The following is a 26,318-nucleotide window of genomic DNA, read 5'->3' as shown; positions in this document are numbered from 1 at the left end:
AACCCCAAAACCCCACCCCTCAACTTCCCCCTCCCATGAACCCCCACCAGCAAAAAAAGCATCAGTGCTCCCCCCCTCCCCCCACCGAGCAGTCAAATGTGCAGCAAAGCATCAGCAAAGACACGGACTTGCAGTACCCCAAAGACTACTCGTTCACCTGGTAATTTGACATACCACAGGCTCTCTCTCTCCCAAATAAGGGAAAAGGAGGTGTCCCCATTTCACAGTGGAAGGGAAGACATAACAAAACATCTCATTGATTAATGATGTTAAAAATCTGTTGTGTTGCTTTTTCCAAGCTCTGTGCCCAAAGAACTCAGGTCTTTGGGCGCACAGCCAGCAGCCAGCCTTTCGATCTTCTGTGTACTCTCATAATACATCAGGTGGTGGCACCAGCCTCAAGTCCACCCGCCTCCAGAAAATGGAAATCCGGCACCCTGAAGGTGCACTAGTTTTCCAGGATGCGTCCTTGGCATATAGAAAAGCGACCAGTCGTGAGGCCCTGAAAGCAGGTCCCATTCCCGCAAAGAACTGAAGTCAATGTGTAGCTCCAGGTCAGGGTCTTCAAAAGGACCTTGAAAGGGGAAAAAAAGAGATGTCAAAGATTTGAAAAAAGCTAATGTATGCCATTGATACAGATCTATTTCTAAGAACCATTTTATTTTCAATTAAAGATTAAGTAATCCATTCTCATATTGATTGTTTATTTTGGAATAATATTCTCCGATCTTGAGTAGATAGCAGAACCATCGGTTATGTTTTGCACGAGTGGAGTGCAATAAAATCTCATCATGACACTGGAAGCACTTCCCACTGTAATTAGACCATAGGCCATAACAATAATTGTAGGAGCAGAATAAGGTCATTTGGCACATCAAATCTACATCATTTGATCATGTCGGATCTATTATCCTTCTCAACCCTCTTCTCCCCTTAACCTTTGATACCTTTTCTAGTTAAGAACCCATCAACCTCCATTTTAAATACACCTAATGATTTGGCTTCCACGCCTGTCTGTGGCAGTGTATTCCACAGATTCATGAACTTTTGGTTAAAGGAGTTCCTCTTCATCTCTAGATAGACATCCTTGTATTCTGAGGCTGTGCTCTCTGGTCCTAGTTTCTCCCACTATAGGAAACATCCTCTCTATGTCCACTCCCATCTAGGCCTTTCAATATGTGATAGGTTTCAATGAGATCCCCCTCATTCAGTGAATACAGGCTTAGAGATATCAAACACTCCCCCATACATTAATCTTTACGTTCCTGGGATCATTCTCGTGAACCTCATCTCGACTGTCTCCAATACCACCCTTTCTTAGATAAGGGCTTAAAACTGCTCACAGTACTCCAAATGTGGTCTGACCAGTGCCTTGCATTCCTAACTAAAGGGATATTTTAGAATTATTCTGTTCAGCTGCATGAGCCTGGTCTGCAGAGAATGTTGTCAAGTAGGAGCAGATATAATTTCTGTTGTGATTTAATAAAGTTTCACTTTTGTTCTCTGCAGATCTCTAATCTGTGTCGATTCTTGTACATGATGAAGCCATCTTCTTTGTTAAAAACTATTGAAGAGGAAAGTAAATCCAGACAGGGGGAGGAGCATCAGGCAATTCCACTTACAGAGCTGGATCAGCAGGTATTGCTTTATTTGCAATGAACTGGTGCTGAGTTCCACAGCAAGTCCTCGCTGGGGGCAGTTCAGGACCGGGAAAGTGATTATAGAACGTAATTTCTCTGGGGATTGCCATCTTGTCGTGGTGGATAGGCTTGAGTACCTGCTATCCAGCAAGCAATACAGTCTGAAGCTTGGCTGCTGATGGGGTCATTGCCCATGGCAGTAAGGTCAAGGGGGAGGTTGCAGACAAAGAACAGTCCAGTCAAGACCTCAACAGCAAAGCTGACGGAAGATAATAACAACAATAGTGAAGGCTGTAGCAATGAAAGGTCCCCGGGCATCTTGGATGCTATGCCAATCGGAAGAGGACTTTGCGGTGACTGCCCTTGTTTAAGCCTTTCCACGTTAAGTTCATTATCGGAGAACATCATACTCAACTTGAGTGGTCGCACCATAGAATGTAGATTGTTCAAAAAATATTCTGGAAATACTTGTAAAATCCATGCCTTTGATTACAGTTAATGTCTTAACATGCTGGAAAATGTGGTGTCCTTCAGAAGGCCCAAGTACAATATTGTACAAAGTTGACAACCTGTTTGTGCATGACCAATATGTGGTGTTGGTGCTGAATGTTCTGTGTGTCCTTTATGTGAATTAAGTGACACTAGGTGCAGGAATATCAGAGTATAAAATGACTGACAGAAAATGATAAGGTGTCTCTTCCGGATGTAGAACATAGAGGTGAGGTGAGTTAATGGATGGAGATATTGATCAGCCTGATGGCTTGGGGGAAGTAACTATTTTGAGTTGTTTGATACTGTTTAATAGCTGAAGATTAGGAATGTAATTTTTAAAAATGATTTCCATTTAGTTATTAAAGTTATATTTAATTACCCATAACCAGCAATTAGTTCTCAGCTGGGACATAGCACCTGTTGATTGAAGGGGTTAATAGCTTTTTGGACACTAAAGAGAAAGAGGGCAGGGAAATCTGACAACAAAGAGGATTTGAAGTGCAGGATTGGCGCTGAGGTTGAGTGTTGAAGCAGGCCTGAGAGGCTGTGAGACCTCATTCTGTTCAGTCAAGCAGGAATCTTACTTTTTAATGCTGATGTATTTTTAGGCTCATGGTCTTTTGCTTCTGTAGCCCATCCACTTCAAGTTTCAATGTGTTCTGTGATGTTCTTCACACCACTGCTTCTGTCAGCTTGAACCAGTCTGGCCGTTTTCCCCCGATCTCTCTCAATAACAAGGCATCTTCGCTCACAGAGCTGCTGCTCGTTGGATGTTTGTTTCTCTCACCATTATCTGTAAACTGTTGTTTGTGAAATTCCCAGGAGATCAGCAGTTTCTGAGATACTCAAACCACCCTGTCTGGCACCAACACACATAGATCACATTTCCTCCCTATTCTGATGTTCAGTCTGAACAACTGAACCTCTTGACCGTGTCTGCATGCTTTTATGTATTGAGTTGCCACATGATTGATTAGATATTTGTATTAATAGGCAGGTATACAGGGGCAAGATGGCAGCATCTTTGGATGCAGCAGCCTTTCAGGGGACAACCCAGGGTGTTTTTGTATTTTTAAAATGTCTTTTTTACGATCACAAGACGATGCTGGACATTAAGAGCTTCAGGTGCTACAGATTTACCCCATCAGTGAGCTGCCCGTTGACGGTGGAACTGGCTTTAGTGTAGACCATGTAACTGCCTCCTACAGGAAGGCATTGGGTTCGGTACATGAAGGCATCGTCCAGTCTAACTGCAAGTGATTGTCTTGAACGTTTCTCTTGTGATGACGGCACCCTGTTGGACATCGATAATGTAGAATGCTGCAAGTCCGTTTCCCTTGATTACTGATGAGATGGATGGCGAGGGAGCTGTGTGGCCTTGGTCGTAGCAAGGACTAGGGCTTCAGCCTGTTACTGCAGTCCAGGGTTGTGCAATGTGGTATCCATGCTGGTTTGGACTGGCCCGCTCGGTGCTCCCCTCTAGTGTATGATCGGTAGAATGACAGGCTGGATTGTGCACATTCATTGGTAGACTATTGAGAACTGCTTATAACACCCATGCACCAACAATTTACAGGACATGTTACTCAGTGTCTTGGGCTATAATATATTTTTTAGTGTGAGCAACACACACAAAATGCTGGTGGAACACAGCAGGCCAAGCAGCATCTGTAGGAAGAAGTACAGTCGACTTTTCAGGCCGAGACCCTTCGTCAGGACTAACAGAAAAAAGAGAAAGTAAGAGTTTTGAAAGTCGGAGGGGGAGATCCGAAATGATAGGAGAAGATGGGAGGGGGAGGGATGAAGCTAAGAGCTGGAAAAGTGATTGGCAAAAGGGATACAAGACTAGAGAAGGGGGAGTATCACAGGACGGAAGGCCTTGGAAGAACGAAAGGGGGAGGGGAGCACCAGCGGGAGATGGAGAGCAGGCAAGGAGTGATTGTGAGAGGGACAGAGAGAAAGAAAAAAAAAAATTAGGGATGGGATAAGAAGGGCAGGAGGGGCATTAACAGATGTCAGAGAAATCAATGTTCATGCCATCAGGTTGGAGGCTACCCAGACCGAATATAAGGTATTGTTCCTCCACCCTGAATGTGGCTTCATCTCAACAGTAGAGGAGGCCATGGATTGACATATTGAAATAGAAATGGGATGTGGAATTAAAATGTGTGGCCACTGGGACCTGCTTCCTCTGGCGGACAGAGCGTAGGTGTTCAGCGAAACGGTCTTCCAGTCTGCATCAGGTCTCACCAATATATAAAATGCCACACCGGGAGCTCCAGACACAGTTTATTACACCAGCAGACTCACAGGTGAAGTGTCGCCTCACCTGGAAGGACTGTCTGGGGCCCTGGTTGGTGGTGAGGGAGAAAGTGTAAGGGCAGGTGTAGCACTTATTCCGTTTACGAGGATAAGTGCCGGGAGGGAGATCTGTGGGAAGGGATGGGGGGACGAATGGACAAGAGAGTGGTATAGGGAACGATCCCAGCAGAAAGGTGGGGAGGGAAAGCTGTGCTTGGTGGTGGGTTCTTGTTGGAGATTACGGAAGTTACCGAGAATTATACGTTGGGCACGGAGGCTGGTGGGGTGGTAGGTGAGGACAAGAGGAACCCTCTCCCTAGTGGGGTGGCGGGTGGATGGGGTGAAAGCATGTGCGTGAAATGGAAGAGATGCGTTTGAGGGCAGAGTTGATGGTGGGGGAAGGGAAGCCCCTTTCTCTAAATAAGGAAGACATCTCCTTCATCCTGGAATGAAAAGCCTCATTCTGAGAGCAGATGCGGCGGAGATGGAGGAATTGAGAGAAGGGGATGGCATTTTTACAAGTAGCAGGGTGGAAAGCGGAATAGCCCAGGTAGCTGTGACTATGTTTTACTGTTATATGTGCTCTATTGGGAAATTTTATTGCATTTATAATAATAACTATTCAAATTTGTTTATCTGTCACACAGTGAATTGTGTTGTTTGCATTAACAACCAACACAAAGGGGTAGCACTGTGGTGTAGTGGCTCGTGTATCACTAATACTGCACCAGCTGCCTGGGGTCAGCTCCCACCGCTGTCTATGAGCAGCTGAAACATTTTCCCTGTGACCGTGTGAGTTTCCTCTTTCAGCTGCTTTGGTTTCCTCCCACATTCCAAAGATTTACAGATGAGTAGGTTAATAGTCACATGGGTGTAATTGGGCGGCATGGGCTCATCTGGGCCAGTAGGACTTGTTACTATGCTGTATTTCCATTTAAAAATAGGGGCAGCCCATAAGTGTTGCCAACATAGCACGTTCACACTTTTCAGCAGAGCAACATAATCATCAACAGCACCAGCAAAACGAAACCCTTTCTTCCCTCCCGCCTGCCCATTCACACACGTGTAACAGTTCACATCAAAGTAGCACTGCTCGAATGAACTGGCAGCTGACTGCTCCATGCTCATCAGATCCAGTTGATCCTGTGTGAAATTTGTTTTCCTAACCTTAATTCCATTCCCTGTTGGTATAAGAATGCGGAAAAGAATTATATTGCTTAATTTAGCACTAATTTGGTGAAGTAACTCTACTGCAGTGCCGGATGGGGAAATGGAAATGTTGTGTCTGTGTAGTTAATCCCCTTCTGAATTGGGGTTGAAACACATTACACAGTTAGAGGCAGTAGAAGTGCCTTTAACTGATGACTTGGTTTTGATATTAACTCTGATGCAAAATTCCGCCTCGCCACCCCACCTGACTCTTGTTTTGGATGAATTCCAGGTTTACCAACTTGATGCCAATAGGGAAACAAGCTTAATTTAAAAAAAAGAAAGGTAATTGATAGAGTTTTGTAGTACTTAGCTATTTTTGAATTTTATTCACTAGGCATATTACCTGTGCTACAACCTACTGGTTTTGGCAAATGAGGTGCTACATACAGAAGATGTTCCTCCCAGTCAACGGGTAAGTCTCTCCCTTCTGTCAATGGACACTTCTGGGCTATTGTACTTTTGTGGGTTCATTTCAAAGACATATTTCACTCTCATTTTTGTTGCCTGTACTTACTGATGGTGGCATTTTGTTTTATTTTAGGGCCATCTTATACAGCTCTGCGCTGAAATAGAAAAGTACATCAAATGTGACATAAGGGAGGACCCCAAACTACTTTACCGAAGCAAGGTGCTTAATTCTGACGTATTCAGGCTGCCTGCCTTGTAGCTTAAATCTATTGAAACCAGCGAGCTTTATTGTGTGTCAGCAGCTTATATACAGTGCAGTTTGTATCCTTGTGTTGTGTCTGGTGCCTCTTCTAAAGCACATTGGCTGTACTTCGGTCATTAAGGATGTGGAGGAGGCTTGTGTAAAACTGAGAAGACAGCAATCAATCATAAGACACGGGAGCAGAACTGGGCCATTTGGCTGATCGGGTCCTCCACCATTCCACCAGGACTGATTTAGTACCCCTCTCAATCCCATCCTCTCATTTTTCTCCCCATAAACTTTTGATGGCTTGCTAATCGAGAACATCAACCTCCGCTTTAAATATACCCAATGCCGTCTATGGCAATTGATTCACCACCCTCTGACTAAAGAAATTCTTCCTCACCACTGTTCTAAAGGGTGATACTGTTCTCTGGTGTAAAACTGCGAAGGCAGCATTAGGCTGTGAAGAGTTGATCTCTGAATTATTCTTAAGGTTTCTTGACTGTAATGTCAAGTGTAGCATTCAAGTATAAATTTGAGTGATCGGGCATTAGGCCTGGGAAGTTCACTGGGAAGTTTCTGAATTTAAGTTGAGCCTAAATGAATGCTTGGTGTTGTGAAGGGAGAAGGTAGAATTACTTCCTGGTAGAACCGCTGCCTCGCAGCCCCAAGTTCAATCCTTACCTCTGCTGTCTGGTGGAGTTTGCATCTCCTACCTGTGACCTCTGCATGTACTCTAGTTTCCAGCAACATCTGAAAGCTGTGTGAGTCAGTAAGTGAATGGGTCACTGTGAGTGGTAAGATCTGCGGGGAAAATAATGTAGATCATGTCCTGTTTCTGTGCTGTATCCTTCTGTGGTTCTGACTTGGAGTACGTTACCTAATCTTGTTAGCACTCCTGAACTGTGCCACAGTGTGGTTTCTAAATTAATGTAGGTTCTTAGTGTATGTGCTGCTAGGAAAATACAAAATGTTGTATAAATGTTAGCCGCCAGCAAACTTGGAATTCCAGAACATTGAATTTGTCACAAGTACTGTGATTCTATGAACTCCTGAAATTTAAAGGCTCTAAATGATGCTGACGCTTCAGGGGAAGCAAAAACCCAGGCTGAGCCAATATTGGTGAGAACTATCAGACTTCAGGAAGTCTTCAGGGTTGATGTATCAAATGAAAATGTTCTCCTTAGTGTTCAAGTATCCAGTGAAAGTTTTCTGGAGGATAGTTTCTGCATGTTCACATGCCAATTGTTTCAATCATTCTTTTTTTATGGAGACTGTTGTAATGTGAGCATTATAAAGATAAGTTAATGATAGTGATAGGCATCCGTTAGTCTCGTGAGACCATGGATTTGTGCCTTGGAAGGTTTCCAGGGCGCAGGCCTGGGCAGGGTTGTATGGGAGACCGGCAGTTGCCCAAGCTGCAGGCCTTCCCCGCTCCACGCCACTGATGTTGTCCAAGGGAAGGGCACTAGGACCCATGCAGCTTGACACCAATGTCATCGCAGAGCAATGTGTTGTTAAATGCCTTGCTCAAGGACACAAACACGCTGCCTCAGCTGAAGCTTGAACCAGTGACCTTCAGGTTACTAGTTCGATGCCTTATCCACTAGGCCACGCGCCAACAGGATAATGGTAATATAGCAATACTCCTGTGAGGGGAAGCTGTTTGTAAAGAGGGGCTGGATCCAGGGTTGGGGGTGTTTCTCTTCCATTTTCTTGTCTGGTGTGCATGTGTATAGTGTCTCTGCCATGCAGTACGGTTCAGTGAAAGCCTCGGTATGTAAATATCGGTTTTGCCATCCCAGATAAAGTTGTTCCTTTGGACATGAAGTTGTCGAGTGGTCCTTTTTCAAACTAGAAGTTACTACAGAGACTGCATCAGATATATTGAAAAAAATATATCTATACCAAACTAATTGTTTTGTTTTTTTTCTAGGTGAAAGATTTAGAAGCAAGAACACATGCAAAATGGCAAGAGTTGCTGCAGCGTTCTCGGCCAATTCAGGTAATGTGGTGCAGGAAAAGTCAGCTCTGATAATGCCGTTTGAGTTTTAGGTGGGCATTGAAAACTTAAGTTATGATTGGGATTTATGTTATGATTTCAGAACTTGTAATTAACCTGGCAACATGATATTCATCTCCTTTGTGTGATGACCAATGGTTCAAAAAAGCTATGGATTGTTAGTTACCACTTAATAGCAATAATGATTCATATTTCAATTAAGCTGAAGAACTGGGAAGCCCAATAAATGGATATGTTGGCATAATAATTATATCAGATCAGGTTTAATATCACCAATGTATGTCATGAAATTTGTTAATTTTGCAACAGCAGACAATGCAATACAAAAGAGGGAAAACAACTGAATTAAAGTAGTATATATAAATAAAATTGTTAAATAAGTGAGGTGAGGGCCTCCGTCGGTCAGAGTTGACAATGGATATTGCGTCCTAGCTGTCTAGATACACAGGTCTGGGCAGTTGGATATGGAAAGCAAGATATTGCTCATGCAGCAAGCTTCTCCCCCTACAACCCCTCCACGCATCTGATGTGCAAATCTTGAAAAAAAATTGAAATAAAAAAAAGGTAGTGAGGTAGTGTTCATGGGTTCGATGTCCATTTAGGAATCGGATGGCAGAGGGGAAGAAGCTGTTCCTGAATTGCTGAGTGTGAGCCTTCAGGCTTCTGTACTTCCTTCCTGATGGTAGCAATGAGAAGAGGGCATGTCCTGGGTGATGGAGGTCCTTAATGACAGATGCCACCTTTCTGAGGCATCATTCCTTGAAGGTGTCCTGGATACTATGGAGGCTGGTGCCCATGATGGAGTTGACTAATTTTACAACTCTCTGCAGCTTGCTTCCATCTTGTGAAGTGGCACCCCCCACCGTACCAGACGATGATGCAGCCAGTTAGAATCGTACATCTGTAGAAATTTGCAAGTGCTTTTGGTGACATACCAAATCTCCTCAAACTCCTAATGAAATATAGCAGCCATCTTGCCTTCTTTATGGCTGCATTGATATGTTGGGTTCAGTTTAGATCCTCCGAGATCTTGCCACCCAGGAATTTGAAGTTGCTCACTCCTCTATGCAGTGTGTTCCTTCATCTTACCCTTTCTGAAGTCTACTATTGGTTCTTTGGTCTGTTAGATTTGTTGCATCAGACTGTTTTTCTTTAATGCAATACCCCACCTCCAGCAAGGAGTGGAGCTAATTGGTAGGACATTGTAAAACCAAAATACTTTACCCTTAGTTATTTGTGCAAACCATAAAGCTGAACTGAAAGCATTTCAGTGAACTAAATGATGAAGGACTGCCTTAGACTAAGGTCCTTCATCAGAATAGTTACCAAAATGGTTGCACAACTTTTTTGAATTGCACATATACCACAGTTCCCTCATCAATGAATCTGTTACCACTGAGCAAGACTATTTTGCAACAGGCGGCAGATGCTTTTCATCAAACAGAGGAGCTCAGCCGGACATGCAGCATGTGTGGGGAGAGGAAGGAATTTTTGACAGTTCGGGTGCAACCTTGTGTCAGGACACGGATTGATTCCTTACCATTTCCCAACAATTTGATCCATGGTACATCCCTGGAAACACGGATCAGTTTGCATTGATCTCTCCAGGAGAAGGTTCAATGACCAGCAACTAACCTTGAGCCTGGAGAAGTGTCTGTGGCATGGAGAGTTGGTGAAGCCAAATCAAAAAAGAAGAGAGATTGATCCTCAAGGCCCTGAGAAAACACTGTGTGAGGGTGGTCTTTATCATGGGGAGCTAGTTTTCCCAAGAGAATTTCCATTCAAACCACCTAGTATTTATATGATTACACCTAATGGAAGATGCAAGTGTAGTACCCGGTTATGTCACTGATTTCCATCCAGATACTTGGATCCCAGCCTGGTCTGTTTCCACAGTCCTGACTGGTCTCCTTAGCTTCGTGGTGGAGAAAGGCCCTACACTGGGCAGTATCGAAACTTCAGAATATACAAAAAGACAACTTGCTGCCCAAAGCAGTGCCTTTAATCTAAAGTGTTTTGTGAGCTCTTCCCAGATTTAGTGGAGGAAATAAAAGAAAAGCAACAGGCACAAGAACTAAGTAACAGTGCGCCGTCTCTGCCTTTACCGGATGTTATCCCTGATGGAGAAATGCACCAGAATGATATGCCACTTCTTAATGGGCGTGCAGTACTACCAGCTGCTAACCATCAAGGCCAACCAAAACCATAGACTCCTAGGGGGAGCTTTAGCAAACTTGTTCATCATTGTTGGTTTTGCAGCATTTGCCTACACATGTTACAAAGCATAGCACAAGAACAAAGCTGGCAACATGACCAAATTTGCAAGCAAATCTATCCCCATTTGGGGAAACCTTGAAGAAGAGGAAAGACTAAGACTGCGCTGGAGTGATGTAATTAAAATTACATTTGTATATGTACAAAATATGACCAACCAGAGCCTATGGTTTTCTACACTGCTGGCCGTGGATAACCTCTTCACACCCACCAACTGGGTGATTCATTACTAGAGTCAGATAAGGGCAGCACACGGTAGCGTAATGCCAGTGAAAATCTTGTGTTGCATACCATTCATACAGAATCCATTCATTTCAGTAATGCATTGAGGTAAAACATGCAGAATCTGTTATGATAACAGAGAAAATGTAGTGCAGGCAGACAGTGCCGTGCCACAAAGAGATAGATTGTGATGTTAAGAGTCCATCTTAATATATTGCAAAGCTGTTCAATAATCTTTTAACAGTAGGATAAAAGTTGTCCTTGAGTGTAGGGTTACATGATTCTGTTCATTCTGCCCGAGGGTGAGGGTGGGAGAGGAGAGAATGTCTGTGGTGAGTGGGATCTTTGACTGCGTTGGCTGCTTTGCCATGACAAATAGAATATAGACAGTCCATGCAGTTTTAGATTAGCAATGCTGTATAAGTGAAAATGTTAAAACATTTTGTAAGTCCTTCTGTTTCTGACATTTTGTATAATATTTCTTTAGGGAAAACTTCACGATTATTGGGAACCCTTGTGTGAAGGTCTGAATCACCCCAGTCAGTCACGCATTATTGATGAGGAAATGGAACACTAAACAGTTCAAGAATTTTCTATTGGTGATAAAGATTTGGACCTTGCTTAGTAAAATATATATAATGTCTTTTTATGATTTATAAAGCTTTCCTTTGGTTATAAATGTTCAGACTTGAATGAGTTTCTGTCAGGGTTCCTACTCTTGCACATGAAATTACATGTGGTCTGGTGTAACTTGTAGTTTTTGTTATAGAAGTTAATGTTTTTGATATTTTAGCTCTGTATCAAAAGATGTATCAAAAATATTTTGTGATAATGTTAGAGATGAGTTTATTTATGTAAGTGCAGCCACATTTACAGTGTTTTGTAGTATCAATTTTATCGCTGTACATAAAAGTTTACCCCCTTTTGTAATGTCTGAATTTTATTGAACTTTGGTATTTGTATCAATTGAACTTTTGAAATGTTCAACTTGGAAGTATCTTTTTATTTCTTTATGCCATTTGAAAATCAAATACCAATTAAATGGACAGTTTCTCATGAAAGATTCAATGAATTCTCTGACTTAGTACTCTGAAGATCATACGTGTACTGAAACTGCCTTTCTCTCTTTGCGGAGTCTTTAAATTAATTGTATTAATTGAGTTGCATATATCTCTTTCACCATTCTTACCGCAGTTTTAAATAGTGGCATGTAGCATCAGCTTACATTTTACAGTGATCAAGTATGGTTAGGATTTTTCAATTTTTTTTCTTCTATCCTCTCCAAAAAAATTTTTTTTGGCTGTTTGCACTAGTTTGTGCTAAGATGATTGTTGTTGTGTGAAACAGCCATTCCCGCCATTAATTTATACATTGTATAGAATAAAAGGCTAGTAAAGTGAGTTATCTAGCATTAACACACCACCTGGTTCTTCAATCTCAAACTTTAGGAGAAGTGTCTCAGTTGTGTTTTTATTTATCACTTGAACCTTGGCTGTGTTTTTGCTTTGCAACTCCTTTATCTAGCCCTTAATTTATGAATAAGTTGTAAATTTATATCTGCCACCCTTCTTTAAGGGATGCAAATGAAAGAATTTTGATTTATAGACAATTTATAAGATTACTAATTGTCACTGGAGAGTATTAAGTACTTTGTTTTGTTTATGGAAAATGCTGGAGTATTCACTACCTGTCTCTTGTATTTATACTGCCTCTTGTGTTAAGTAGTGCAAGTAGTGCAGGGTGATAGAATTTCCAATTAAAGGATTTCTAAAGCAGCAAACTGCTGCAACTCATACTTGTGTTTTAAAGGAAAAAGATATGATTGATTTAGAACTCTCAAAACTGAGCTAAGGCCATAAACTAACTATATATAAAAATGATAATAAAAGTCATGATCATAAATACTGTCTTTGTGGTTTGTACAGATGAAAATGCTGCCTTTTGAAATCAGTTTTCGTATTACATGCTTTGGAGGTTTGGCCCCCATGACCTTTCTTGCCCACAGCAACTTGGTTTTGCACCTCAGGTTTGGAGAGGAAAGAATTGTGACCGGTTTGAAGAGTTTTGGTCAAGTTTGACCCTGTCTCCGTGGGCCTTGGAGACAAAATGTGGCTTATGAGATTTTAGGAATCTTTTTATGATAATTGTTTGATGCCATCATATATTTAGAACTTACCTCTGCCTTTTTGCTTGTTTTCTCAGGCAAGAAGCTATGATCTGGAAGGATTAAAGAGATGAACATCTGTGGGTTAATGCTGGTCAAGCTATTTAACACCACCTCCCCCTCTCCCTGGGAGCAACTTGGCAAGACAGTTCCTGTGGGAGGACATTGGGTCTCTTACGGATGGCCTTAAACTGTCTGACTGTAATCTATTTCTCAAACTTTCCACTGTAAATTCTTTAAACATATTTCTTAGAAATAAAATAGTTTTGATGATGGTGCATTTGTTTAGGATTAGATTCTGATATTGCTTCATGGTGTACAGAATAAGGGGAAGATCAGCTGTCCAATATGGGCTAGCTGTGCTTTGCAAATTATAGGTTTATGGTCTGGTATTTCACGTTAAAGTCTTTAACCAAAGAAAACCTAAGTTCTCTTGTTAGTTGAGCTACCTCAGGACAGGACTGAATCTTTGGTCAAAGAACTTGTCCTCAGGGAATATCGGTTATAATTCTGTTGCCCCACACTTGAGACTTCAGAAATGTGTCAGAGACTTGAATATTATTGCTCTGCTTTAACAAAAGGTTGAGATGCACAAAATTATGCTGTTTTTATTTTTTTAAGTGAGTCCTTTCTACAGAATTTTCAAGTTATTTTGGAAAATAAATTTTCAGTATGGCTACAAAGAGTTTGTGTTCTTTTATAAGAGTGTACTGCAACTTTTTAGTTTAAGAAGCTGGGGTGAGCCACACGGTATTTTCTGCCATTCAGTAGGAGCATTGCAAGTTGGTACCCTTGACAATGATGACATGTTGCAGACAGCTCACAAAACTAGAAGGTCCTCTTCTTTTTTTCTTCTGAACTACAGTTGAGTGCGGCCTATAATTTCCCCTTTAATGATGTACTTTTGAGCCGACTAAGTTACCTGGCGCTTTTGTGGTCTCCTGGGGGACTTGGCAAGGATGACGGCGGAAGTGCAAGTACAGAGAGCAAGGCGGCCATCACTGGGGGTGGCTGTGTCGATGTCTGATAGCGGAAGTTGCAGCCGTGATCAGCTCCATTACTTTGCGCTAGTTGAAGTGCCGAGCAGGTGTTAAGCACGCTCTGCCTGCGTTTGGCCGGTCTTGCTACGACTTGAACTGGAGGTGCAGGAATCTCACGTGCCATGCCGCCAGGTTCGGGAGCAGTTGTTGTCTGCAGCCATTGGGCTCCTAGACGGGCTTCATTCACCTCAGTGCTGAACCGACTTTGCAGATGTGGACTGGCTTTCAGGGACTCTGCGGTTCATGTTCCATGTGTTTTTGTTTACCTTTTTTTATGCCATTGATCAAGCTGCTTCAGCACTGACCCTTTGCAGCGGTAGCCTGCAGCCACTGGCACTCACCTCAGTGCTGAACTAGCTCTGTGACCGTGGACTCTCAGGGAAACCGTGGTTAATGTTCTCTGTGTTATTTGTCTACTTTTTTATTGATTGTACAGCTTGTTCTTTGTTTTACTAACATTGGGTGTTTGTCAGTCTTGTGTGATTTTTCTTTTAAATGAGTTGTGTTTGTTTAGTGGCTGCAAGAAGGTTGTATGCGGTTTACATAAATTGATAATAAACACACTTTGAAATTTGAACATTTGCCTCTGTACCGCTCTTTGAGTTCAGAATGAGAATCAGGATTATTATCACTGACTTGTATGTGTGAGGTGTGTATGTTTTGTGTCGGCAATCTCATGTAAAGACGCAATATAAATTACAAAATAAGTAGTGCAGATAAAGAAGTATTGAGATAGTGTTCACATCTACACAGCCAGTTCAGAAATCTGCTTGCAGAGCTGTTCCTAGTTCATTGTGTGTGTCATTCCTCCCTGATCGTGATAACAAGAAGAGGGCATCTGCTAGATGCTGAGGCTCTGTAATGTTGGATCCTGCTGCCAGGCATTGGCTCTTGAAGATGTTGGATTGTTGTGCTTGTGATGGGGTTAGCTGAGTTTGCAGCCTCTTGTGATCCCGTGCAGTGGAGTCCTCACAGCCCTTTTGGGTAGAGAATTGCAAAGTTTCACTACCTTCTGATGACAGTCTCATCCCTGGATGGTAAACCCCCTTTTGAGATCACTGGTTCTAGATGGCACTTCTTTAGGAAACATTTATGTTTACCATTTGAGATCTTTAAGAATTTGAGTCTGTATTTATCTGTAAGGTTAACATTTCAAAATATTTAACCACAGTCTAGTTTATCTCTCCCCAAAGGGACATGCCCTGGAGTCCACATCCTTTTTCATGCTTACTGAGTGTTATCTGGGCTGATTCATTGTTTCAATTACTTCTTGTTGCAGCAGATGCCATATTCTAGCTGATCTTTGGGTAAGGATGACGTTCCAGTTTCCTTTGAAGTTATTATTCAGTTCCGACTAATACAAGGGAGCATAATTTTAAGGTGGTTGGAGGAAAGTATAGCGGGGGGAATATCAGAAGTATTAAGGGTTTTAGAGAGGATCAGAGGGGATTTGCCAGGATGTTGCCTGGATTAGAGAAGATGTCTTATGAGGAAATATTGACTAAGCTAGGGCTTTTCTGTTTGGCTCAAAGAAGAGTATGAGGTGATTTGATAAGGTGGGCAGTCAATGCCCTGCTTTTCCCAGGATGGAAAGGTGAATACGAGAGGATATAATTTCAAGGTGATTGGAGAAAAGTATAGGGGAGAAGGTCAGAAGCAAGTTTTTTTACATGGTGAGTGGAAGGCGGTAGTGGAGGCTGAGACATTAGGGACAGTGAAGAGACTCTTAGTCACATGGATGAACGAGAAATGGAGTGCTATGCAGGAGGGAAGTGTTAGTTTGATCTTATTGTGGGTCAACACTGTGGGCTGAAGGGTCTACTGTTCTATGTTCTTGTATTTGTGGCCGATTGTTCGGGTCTTTCCCCACAACTGGAAACCTCTCAGGTGACCCTCTGTTTTAATAAGCATGTTCACTTTTAACTGATAATTTTATTTAGGCTTCAGGTCTCCACATTTCCATTCATTTTAACCTCTTCATTACATGAGAGGCTCAGGTGCTTGACATCACTGCACTGGTACACATTTTTTATATCGTGGCTGATGTCATAATGCTTGACCAATGATTTGGAATGCTTCTTGTGACCTCATGCAGTGCCTAGCAACAAACTGACCCCCAACAGTTGGTTGTCTACACTCATTAAGTGTGCTTATCATCAACAAGACAAATATTATGTGGACTCTTCTCGAGTTTTCTCCGTTAAAACCTCCAGCTTCCAGCGGGATTTGTTTCTCTGAATGAACTCAGTCTGAGTTGATCATGGCAAAGTGTAATGAGTGAATCATTGGAACTGGAGTTTGTGATGTCTCCTCTGAGCTGGTGGTTGAAACAACTGCCCTGTCTGTGAAGTCACAGGGAAAGGAGACAAGATGGGTAAATGGAACAGGCTATCCTGCACATCCTGGCCCTGGTGAGTTCAGCTGACTCGTGAGGAATGGGAATACTGGATGGGTGAGGAAGGGTCTGCTCTGGCTGAAATCATTGTGGGGACATCGTCAGATAGCCCTGCCTTGTTAGACCACGTTCTCTGGCAAGTGCAATAGGGTGCACACTGGTCTACCTTGCGGATGGTCAGAAACAATCCAGGACTGAAAGAAGTGAGCTATTTACTCAGTATGCAGAGATACAGCATGAACAGTGAAAAGCATCATTTGCATCAAATCAAATCAGTGATGATTGTTCTGGGCTACCATCAAGTGTCACCACCAGAGTGTGCCCAAATCAGAGTGTGACTCCAACCGTATATCTTTGGAATGTGTGAGGAAACTTGGTCACGGGAAGAATGTACAAACTCCTTACAGACAACAGTAAAATTGAACCAAGTCATTGGCAGTGTAATGGCATCATGCTACCGTGTTGCCAGAACTTGAGAGTTAGTCATAATGTAGATGGAAACAAATCCGATACCAATCACAGGAAGTATCTCCATTTCTTTGTGGTTTTGTGTGCCTGCAAATTTTATGCAAAATATTTTTGCACCACTTGAATCCTCTGCCTTCCTAGTCATGTTCCACTGGGTGTCAGTCCTGAATTAAAAGTAATGTACTCTCTCCTGTATCAGGAGACTAAATTCAAGTTTGCTTCCAGAGGTTCTGGCACAACACTGAGACTGACAATGAGAGTGCACTGCACTGTCTGATGGGCCAAACATTGCCCAACGAGCAGAAGTCCAGAGATGAGGTGAGAGTGACTGCCCGTGACACCTTGGCAACATTTTACTGAGTGTGATCAAATTGAAATCGACGAACATCAAGAAAGATATTCCAATGACCAGACTCCAACCCCACAGAAACAAAAATGGGTGTGGTTGAAGGAGGTCCATCATCCCAGCTCCCAAACATCTGTAACACTTACCCAACAGGATGGTATATGTCTAGGGGGAAAAGGAGATCCAGCCACTCACCAACCCACCTCCCGTACACGCAGGTGCTGTGAGAATCGAGTTTTATGCCTCGTGCCCGCCAACAGTATCAAACCCACAACAAATACCGTTATGAAATACACTTTAAAGAGTTTACTAAAATTAAAAGAGTAGTAGGCAATACAATATATATATACACACACAACGAAAAAAACAAAAGGCGCCAACTTATCAAAGTTCAGTCTGTTTAGTGCACTCGTTGGAGCTCAATCAACGAACCAATCGACCCATCAGGCCGTCGCACCTGGGACCACCCCGGTGGTCTTACGAGCAGTCCAGCACGTACACCTTCCTCGGCGTCTTCTTCGGCCTCCTCCTCCCACCAAAAACCCGCGAAAACCCCTCCCCCAAGTTCCCAGCATCACAAGACACAATAACATTCCCCATTGATTAACAAATGAATACAATTACCATATCAGCCATTCTAAAGTGAAACAACGGCGAGAGAAACACTTATCCGACAAAGAAGCATTCCTACTTGTAACAAACCAAAGAGGCCATTTTGAGTAACATACACAGGACATTGTACACATCTCTGTAGGGGTTTCTCAGGGTCATGTCCTAGGGCCAACCTGCAGCTACTTGTTCACCGACCTTCCTTTCATCATGAGCTCTCAAACATGGAGATGTTTACTGATGGTGAAACAATTCAGTGAACGATGCTGGTTGCACCTGAATGAAGGGAGAATTTAGGGAATTAGCTGATAGCCTGTAATGCCCATGCCACAAAGTGTCAGGCAATGTCCATCACCAGCTGGAAGGAATCTAACCACTAACTGTGATGTTTGATAGAATTACCATTGATGAGTCACCCACCATTAGTATTTTGGGAGTCACCATTGACCACAATCTCTACTGAACCTGAAATCCAACTGCGAGTGACTCTCCCTGCATGCCTCAGTGCCTTTCCACCGTCCTCAGTGTGTGAGTCAGTGTGAAGGAAAACTTCCTGCTAACATGGGTGAGGGCAGTGCCAACGTCAAGGATTGGTCCCCTAAGCCTTCATTCAGCCATTGGCACACGGGATGTGGTGTCTAGCATCACTGAGGCTATTTGCTTCTACTGTTCAGAGAGACGGAGACAACAGATGTGTGGGAGTCCCAGCAAGAGAAGGTTCCTCTGCAGGTTGCACGTAATCCTGAAATGGGAATATAAATCCTAGCACTCTGCACCTAACAGTCTGAGAAAGTACTGTCAATGGAAGGGCTGCAGCAGGTCCCCAGAGGCAGCTCAAGAACAAACTTCCCAAGGACAAGTAACGGGCAATAAATAAATACGAGATTCACCAGAAGCTGGAAATTCAGAGTACCCCCCCCCCCCCCCCACACACACACACACACACACACACACACACAAAATGATGGAGGAACTCAACAAGTCCAGCAGCATCTATGGAAATGAACAAGCAGTCAACGTATCGGGCTGAGACCTATCATCAGTCCTGAGTTGGGTAAATTCACTGGAGTGCAGGATGTTAAGAGATCTCAAAGCAACCTAGAAAATTTTATCAGGACAACGTACAGGGAGAACGGTCTTGATGTCTGGGGAGTCTGAAACACATATCCTCTGCTAGTTATTTAGAAGTGAGATCAGGAGTAAAAGTTTATGAAAAATATAAAGATCAGCTTATTTGTCACAAGTACAGTGAAATGTGTAATCAAATCAGTGAGGATTGTTCTGAGGACAGACCACCAGTGGTGCCACGCTTCCAACATCAACAAAGCAAAGTCAGTACTTGCTGCCCTGGCACTAGCCCAACCTGTACAGCTTTGGAATGTAGGAGGAAGATGGAGCAAACCCATGTGGTTGTGGGGAGAACTCACACATATGTCGCTGGAGTTCACAGAGAATGGTGTGAAAAACAAAAACAACTGGTAAGCGCCAGTTCTGTGGGCAAAAATGCCTTGCTAATGAGAGAGGTCAGAAGCGAATGGCAAGACTGGTTCAACCTGACTGTAACTCAAATAACCACGTGCTACAACAATGCTGTGCATCAGAACGTGTCTGAATGCACAGCACATCAAACCTTGAAGTGGATTGGGCCACAGCAGCAGAAGACCATGTGGCCACTCACTCAGTGGCCACTGTATTTCTTAATGACAAAGGGATCAAGGGATACGCGGAGAATCATGTAATTAGTGGAATTTGGCCATTGTGATACAAGTACAGGTTTCTGTGTTTTGTCAACATGTGTTCTGGAAGTCAAAAGTAAACATTATCAAAGAACATGTATGGCACCATATGCATTTTCATGTGTGCATAACTCCATAGAACAATAACCATAGTAGAATCAATGAAAGACTGCACCAACTTGGGTATTCGAACAGTTTGTAAAATACAACAAACTGTGCAAATAAACAAATAAATAAGTAAATAAATAAATCAGCAAGCAAGCAAGCAATAAATATTGAGGATATGTGAGTACAGGCTGGCCCACAGACTAAGAGATATGGTTTTAAAATGGTGACCATGAGATATTTGCACGTAGATCAGCCAAACATTAAGACAATAATTGGTTTGTGTCATTCCACACACCTATGGGCTAAAGTAATTTACACTACTGCAGAACAAGTTGAGGGAAGCTTGCAGACCTGACATGCTATCACATTAATTATTTTATCCCAGCAAAGGTATTTGAACACTCAGAGGTGTTTCCCACTGTGGATATGCGATTCAAAAGAAGCATTGAAAACCCAAAGTATTGAAGTAAACAATATCATTATAACTTGAAATTGTATTGAATCACCTACTGTTAACTTTGATCTCAAGGCTATAAAAATGTGATGTATTTTTGAGTTTGTGAGACTCTACAAGAGGCTCCAGAAGAATGCCTGCTTGTCACGATGAATAAAGACTTCCATAATACCAGCTTCAATGTCTCACTGGTGACTCTGATTACAGTCACAACAGACTCAATGACTAAAGATCAAATCCTGGCTGTGCTTGTTGCAATTCTTCTTCAGGGCAACTGTAAAGATGCTCTGAAATAAATCTGATCTACGGTAAACATTTGCATTTTGGCCATGTCCTCAGCTCATCACAAATTGTTTCACAGCTAATGATAAAAACCCGCAAAAGGTGCATCCAGCTGCAGCTCCTGACAAATCGTGTTAGGGAACTGGAGCTGGAGCTGGATGAACTTCGGATCATTCGGGAGACAGAGGCAGAAATAGACAGGAGTTTCAGGGAGATAGTCACCCCTAGGAGTCAGGAGGCAGGTAGTTGGGCGACTGTCAGGAGAAGGAAGGGGAATAGACAGGAAGAGCAGAGCACCCCTGTGGTGGCTCCCATCAACAAAAAGTATACTGTTTTGGATACTGTTGGAGGGGACGATCTACCAGAGACAAGTTGCAGTGGCTGAGTCTCTGGCACCGAGACTGGACCCTCAGCTCAGAAGGGAAGGAGGGAAAAGAGGAGAGCAGTAGTGATAGGGGATTCGATAGTTAGGGGGACAGATAGGAGGTTCTGTGGAAGAGATCGAGAATCCCAGATGGTCTGTTGCCTACCTGGTGCCAGGGTCCGTGATATCTCGGATCGAGTTCTCAGTATTCTCAAGAGGGAGGGTGAGCAGCCGGATATCGTCATCCATGTAGGGACCAATGACGTGGATAGGAAGAGTGAGGAGGTCCTGAAAGGTGAGTTTAGGGAGCTAGGTGCCAAATTAAAGGACAGGACCTCCACGATAGCAATCTCAGGATTGCTTCCAGTGTCACGTGCAGGCGGGTTTAGAAATAGTAAGATAGCACAGATCAACACGTGGCTGAAGACATGGTGCAGCAGGGAGGGCTTCAGATTTATAGATAATTGAGCAGTTTTCCAGGGAAGGTGGGACATGTTCTGGCGGGACAGTTTACATCTGAACTGAAGGGGAACAAATATTCTTGCAGGTAGGTTTGCTAGAGAGGCTCCAGCATCATAACAAGGTGAGTGAGCTTAGAGCATGGATTGCTACCTGGAAATATGATGTTTAGCTATTAGTGAAACATGGTTGCAGGAGGGGTGTGATTGGCAACTAAATATTCCTGGACTTCATTGCTTCAGGTGTGATAGAATCAGAGGGACAAGAGGGGGAGGTGTTGCATTACTTGTCAGAGAAAATATTACAACAGTGGTCTGGCAGGATGGATTAGAGGGCTCGTCCAGGAAGGCTGTTTGGGTGGAATTGAGGAATAGGAAAGGTGGTAACACTTATAGGGGTGTATTATAGACCACCTAATGGGGAGCGAGAATTGGAGGAGCAAACTTGTAAGGAGATAGCAGATATTTGTAGTAAGCACAGGGTTGTGATTGTGGGAGATTTTAATTTTCCACACATAGACTGGGAAGCCCATACTGTAAAAGGGATAGATGGTTTGGAGTTTGTAAAATGTGTGCAGGATAGTCTTTTGCAGCAATACATAGAGGTACCAACTAGAGGAGGGGCAGTGTTGGATCTCCTGTTAGGGAATGAAATAGGTCAGGTGACGGAGGTATGTGTTGGGGAGCACTTCGGGTCCAGTGATCCCAATGTCATTAGTTTCAATATAATTATGGAGAAGGGTAGGACTGGACCCAGGGTTGAGATTTTTGATTGGAGAAAGGCTAACTTTGAGGAGATGCGAAAGGATTTAGAAGGAGCGGATTGAGACAAGTTGTTTTCTGGGAAGGATGTAGTAGAGAGATGGTGGTCATTTAAAGGTGAAATTTTGAGGGTACAGAATCTTTATGTTCCTGTTAGGTTGAAAGGAAAGGTTAAAAGTTTGAGATCCATGGTTTTCAAGGGATATTGGAAACTTGGTTTGGAAAAAGAGAGGTATCTACAAAAAATAAAGGCAGCATGGAGTAAATGAGGTGCTCAAGGAATATAAAGAAAGTAAGAAGAATCTTAAGAAAGAAATTAGAAAAGCTAAAAGAAGATAAGAGGTTGTTTTGGCAAGTAAGGTGAAAATAAATTGGAAGGGTTTCTACAGTTATATTAATAGCAAAAGGATAGTGAGGGATAAAATTGGCCCCTTAGAGAATCAAAGTGGACAGCTATGTGTGGAGCTGAAAGAGATGGGAGAGATATTGAACGATTTCTTCGGTATTCACTAAGGAGAAGGATATTGAATTGTGTCAGGTAAAGGAAACAAGTAGGGAAGTTATGGAAACTATGGCAATTAAAGAGGAGGAAGTACTGCTGCTTTTAAGGAATATAAAAGTGGATAAATCTCCAGATCCTGACAGGATATTCTCTAGGACCTTGAGGGAGGTTAGTGTAGAAGTAGCAGGGGCTCTGACAGAAATATTTCAAATGTCATTAGAAACGGGGATGGTGCCGGAGAATTGGCGTATTGCTCATGTGGTTCCATTGTTTAAAAAGAGTTCTAAGAATAAACCTAGCAATTATAGGCCTGTTAGTTTGATGTCAGTGGTGGGTAAATTAATGGAAAGTATTCTTAGAGATGGCATATATAATTATCTGGATAGACAAGGTCTGATTAGGAACAGTCAACATGGATTTGTGCGTGGAAGGTCATGTTTGACAAATCTTATTGAATTTTTTGAAGAGGTTACGAGGAAAGTTGACGAGGGTAAAGCAGTGGATGTTGTCTATATGGACTTCAGTAAGGCCTTTGACAAGGTTCTACACGGAAGGTTAGTTAGGAAGGTTCAATCGTTAGGTATTAATATTGAAGTAGTAAAATGGATTCACCAGTGGCTGGATGGAAGATGTCAGAGAGTGGTGGTGGATAACTGTTTGTCAGGTTGGAGGCCGGTGACTAGTGGTGTGCCTCAGGGATCTGTACTGGGTCCAATGTTGTTTGTTATATACATTAATGATCTGGATGATGCGGTGGTAAATTGGATTAGTAAATATGCAGATGATACTAAGGTAGGTGGCGTTGTGGATAATGAAGTAGGTTTTCAAAGTTTGCAGAGAGATTTAGGCCAGTTAGAAGAGTGGGCTGAACGATGGCAGATGGAGTTTAATACTGATAAGTGTAAGGTGCTACATTTTGGTAGGAATAATCCAAATAGGACATTAATGGTAAATGGTAGGGCATTGAAGAATGCAGTAGAACAGAATGATCTAGGAATAATGGTGCATAGTTCCCTGAAGGTGGAATCTCATGTGGATAGGGTAATGAAGAAAGCTTTTGGTATGTTGGCCTTTATAAATCAGAGCATTGAGTATAGGCATTGGGATGTAATGTTAAAATTGTACAAGGCATTGATAAGGCCGAATTTGGAGTATTGTGTACAGTTCTGGTCACCGAATTATAGGAAAGATGTCAACAAAATAGAGAGAGTACAGAGAAGATTTATTAGAATGTTACCTGGGTTTCAGCACCTATGTTATAGGGAAAGATTGAACAAGTTAGGTCTTTATTCTTTGGAGCGTAGAAGGTTGAGGGGGGACTTGATAGAGGTATTTAAAATTATGAGGGGGATAGATAGAGTTGACGTGGATAGGCTTTTTCCATTGAGAGTAGGGGAGATTCAAACAAGAGGACATGAATTGAGAGTTAGGGGGCAAAAGTTTAAAGGTAACACAAGAGGGAATTTCTTTACTCAGAGAGTGGTAGCTGTGTGGAACGAGCTCTCAGTAGAAGTGGTAGAGGCAGGTTCAGTATTGTCATTTAAAGTAAAATTGGATAGGCATATGGACAGGAAAGGAATGGAGGGTTATGGGCTGAGTGTGTGTTAGTGGGACTAGGTGAGAATAAGCGTTCAGCATGGACTAGAAGGGCCAAGATGGCCTGTTCCATGCTGTAATTGTTATATGGTTATATGATTTGATTTGGAAGCATCTTTGCAGTTACCAAAACAATAGTTCTGCAGATGCTGGAAATGTGGAACAACAGACACAAAGTGCTGGAGGAACTCAAAGAGTCAGGAAATGAACAGTCAGTATTCCTGGTCAAGACCTTTAATCAGGACACTAATTCAGTAGAAAATGCATTGTTAAATTTGAAGTATTGACATCATTTATAGTTATAATTGTAGTTTGTCAGATGGATTCTTGATTCAGTGTTCAATGCTCAGCCCAGAGGAATGATTACTGACTCTTCAATAGTCAGCTACATAAGTCATAGATGGAATAAATGAGAGGAGGCCTCTGGTGCATTTAATCCTTGATTGTACTCTCTCACAGGGTGCATGATTGTTTATTCTGTGCCATATTGAGTAATCTATCTTCAGACAGACAGTAAAGTTTGGAAAGGGAATTACTAATCCCTGAGGTGAACTCACAACTCTGAACTTGATTTGAAGAAGACGACAATTCGGAGGTTTAAAATGAAGAGAGATTTTAACATAAGTACACAGTCAGTGGCCCCCATCACCTGTCTTCCAAAGAACTCCCCAGTCACCCAATTGGTGGCAGGGGCAGAGTACAGGGAGGAGGCCACTCGCACGTTGGCAGTGCTGGTTTAAACAGAGAGCTCCGCGGGCATCCGGTGTCATCCCAGTGGCGGGAACAACGCAGAGGGAAGGGACAGGTGGAGCGGCCACTGGTGAGAGAGGAAGTGTCAGGCTTTGCTCAAAGGAGACTTCTGCTCAGAAGAGGTGTCAGCTCTGGGTAAGTTGTCCAGGTAAGTTTCTGTTAAGTTGCCCTTTTTCTTTACTGCCTCAGGGGTATTTAGTGCAGTTTAAATGGCCATTGTGTGTTCTTCATGCTGGATGTTGACGTCCTGGGAGACCCAGAGTTTCCCAAGGAACTAAATCTGTGTGAGGTGCATCCGGCTGCAGCTCCTTGAGACTGTGTTAGAAATCTGGAGCAGCAGCTGGGTGACCTTTGGCTTGTATGGGTGAGTGAGGAGATAATTAATCAAAGCTACAGGGAAGTAGTCACCCTGAAGTTGCAGGAGGTGGGTAGCTGGGTCACTATCTGGAGAAGGAATGGGAAGGTAAGTAGGCAGTTAATGCACAGCACCCCCGTGGTCATTCCCCTCAATAATAAATATACCATTTTGGATACTGTTGTGGGAGGTGACCTCCTGGGAGAATGCCATGGAGACGGGGTTACAGGCACTGAGCATGGGTCCGTGGTGCAGAAGGCAGAGAGAGAAGAAGGGAGTGGTAGTGATTGGGGACTGGATAGTGAGGGAAACAGACCGGAGATTCTGTGGATGTGAACGGGACACCCGGATAGTATGTTGCCTCCCAGGTATCAGGGTCAGGGACATCTCAGATCAAGTCCAAAGCATTTTGGAGAGGCAGGAAGAACAACCAAGTATCTTGGTACATATTGGTACCAATGGCACTGGAAGGAAAAGCAAAGAGGTCCTGAAAAGAGAATTTAGAGAACTAGGCAGAAATCTGAGAAGCAGGATCTCCCAGGTAGATAATTTCTGGATTGCTGCCTGTGCCACACACCAGTGAGAGGAGAAACAGGATGATTTGGCAGATAAATGTGTGGCTGAGAAGCTGGTGCGGGGGCAGGGCTTCAGGTTCTTGGATCATTGGGATCTCTTCTGGGGGAGGTAGGACCTGTTCAAAAGTGACGGGTTGCACCTGAACCCTAGGGAACCAATATTCTCATGGGCAGGTTTGTTGGGGAGGGTTTAAACTAATTTGGCAGAGGAGTGGGAACTGGAGTGAAGGACGGATAGGATGGATGGTAAAAATGGAAAGGTAGCAAGCAGTCAGGCTGTCAGGAAGGGCAGGCAGATGATAGGACAAAATTGTAGCCAGCAGGGTGAGTATTAGTTCATTAGGGATGCAGAATCAAAAAGGGTAGCAGATACAGTATTCAAAGTGTCATATCCCAATGCACAGAGTATCAGAAATAAGGTGGATGATCTTGTCGCGCTTTTATAGATTGTTGGGTATGATGTTGTGGCCACCATTGAGGAGTGGCTGAAGGATGGCTGTTGCTGGGAGCTGAATGGCCAAGGTTACACGTTGTATCA

At 42.9% G+C, this 26,318-nt stretch overlaps 1 protein-coding gene and 1 pseudogene across 6 annotated transcripts in view; both read left to right on the top strand.

Moving 5' to 3' along the window:
* Positions 1–14,552, top strand: part of slf2 (SMC5-SMC6 complex localization factor 2) — an 84,854-nt gene extending 70,302 nt beyond the window's left edge. For 5 of the 6 annotated variants that reach the window (XM_059947036.1, XM_059947034.1, XM_059947039.1 and 2 more), the window contains exons 16-20: positions 1,510–1,638; positions 5,980–6,057; positions 6,187–6,273; positions 8,234–8,302; positions 11,304–14,552. In XM_059947036.1, the coding sequence (XP_059803019.1) occupies positions 1,510–1,638; positions 5,980–6,057; positions 6,187–6,273; positions 8,234–8,302; positions 11,304–11,393 (453 nt within the window). In that variant the 3' untranslated portion in view covers positions 11,394–14,552. The remainder of the gene's footprint in view (positions 1–1,509; positions 1,639–5,979; positions 6,058–6,186; positions 6,274–8,233; positions 8,303–11,303) is intronic. The other variant, XM_059947035.1, reaches the window with a different exon arrangement.
* LOC132379324 (ubiquitin-conjugating enzyme E2 J2-like) lies at positions 8,314–11,297 on the top strand (annotated as a pseudogene).
* Positions 14,553–26,318: the final 11,766 nt, after the last annotated feature.

Source organism: Hypanus sabinus, chromosome 22, assembly GCF_030144855.1.
Source record: "Hypanus sabinus isolate sHypSab1 chromosome 22, sHypSab1.hap1, whole genome shotgun sequence".
Lineage (NCBI taxonomy): Eukaryota > Metazoa > Chordata > Chondrichthyes > Myliobatiformes > Dasyatidae > Hypanus > Hypanus sabinus.
This window is presented reverse-complemented; position numbering and strand designations above follow the sequence as displayed.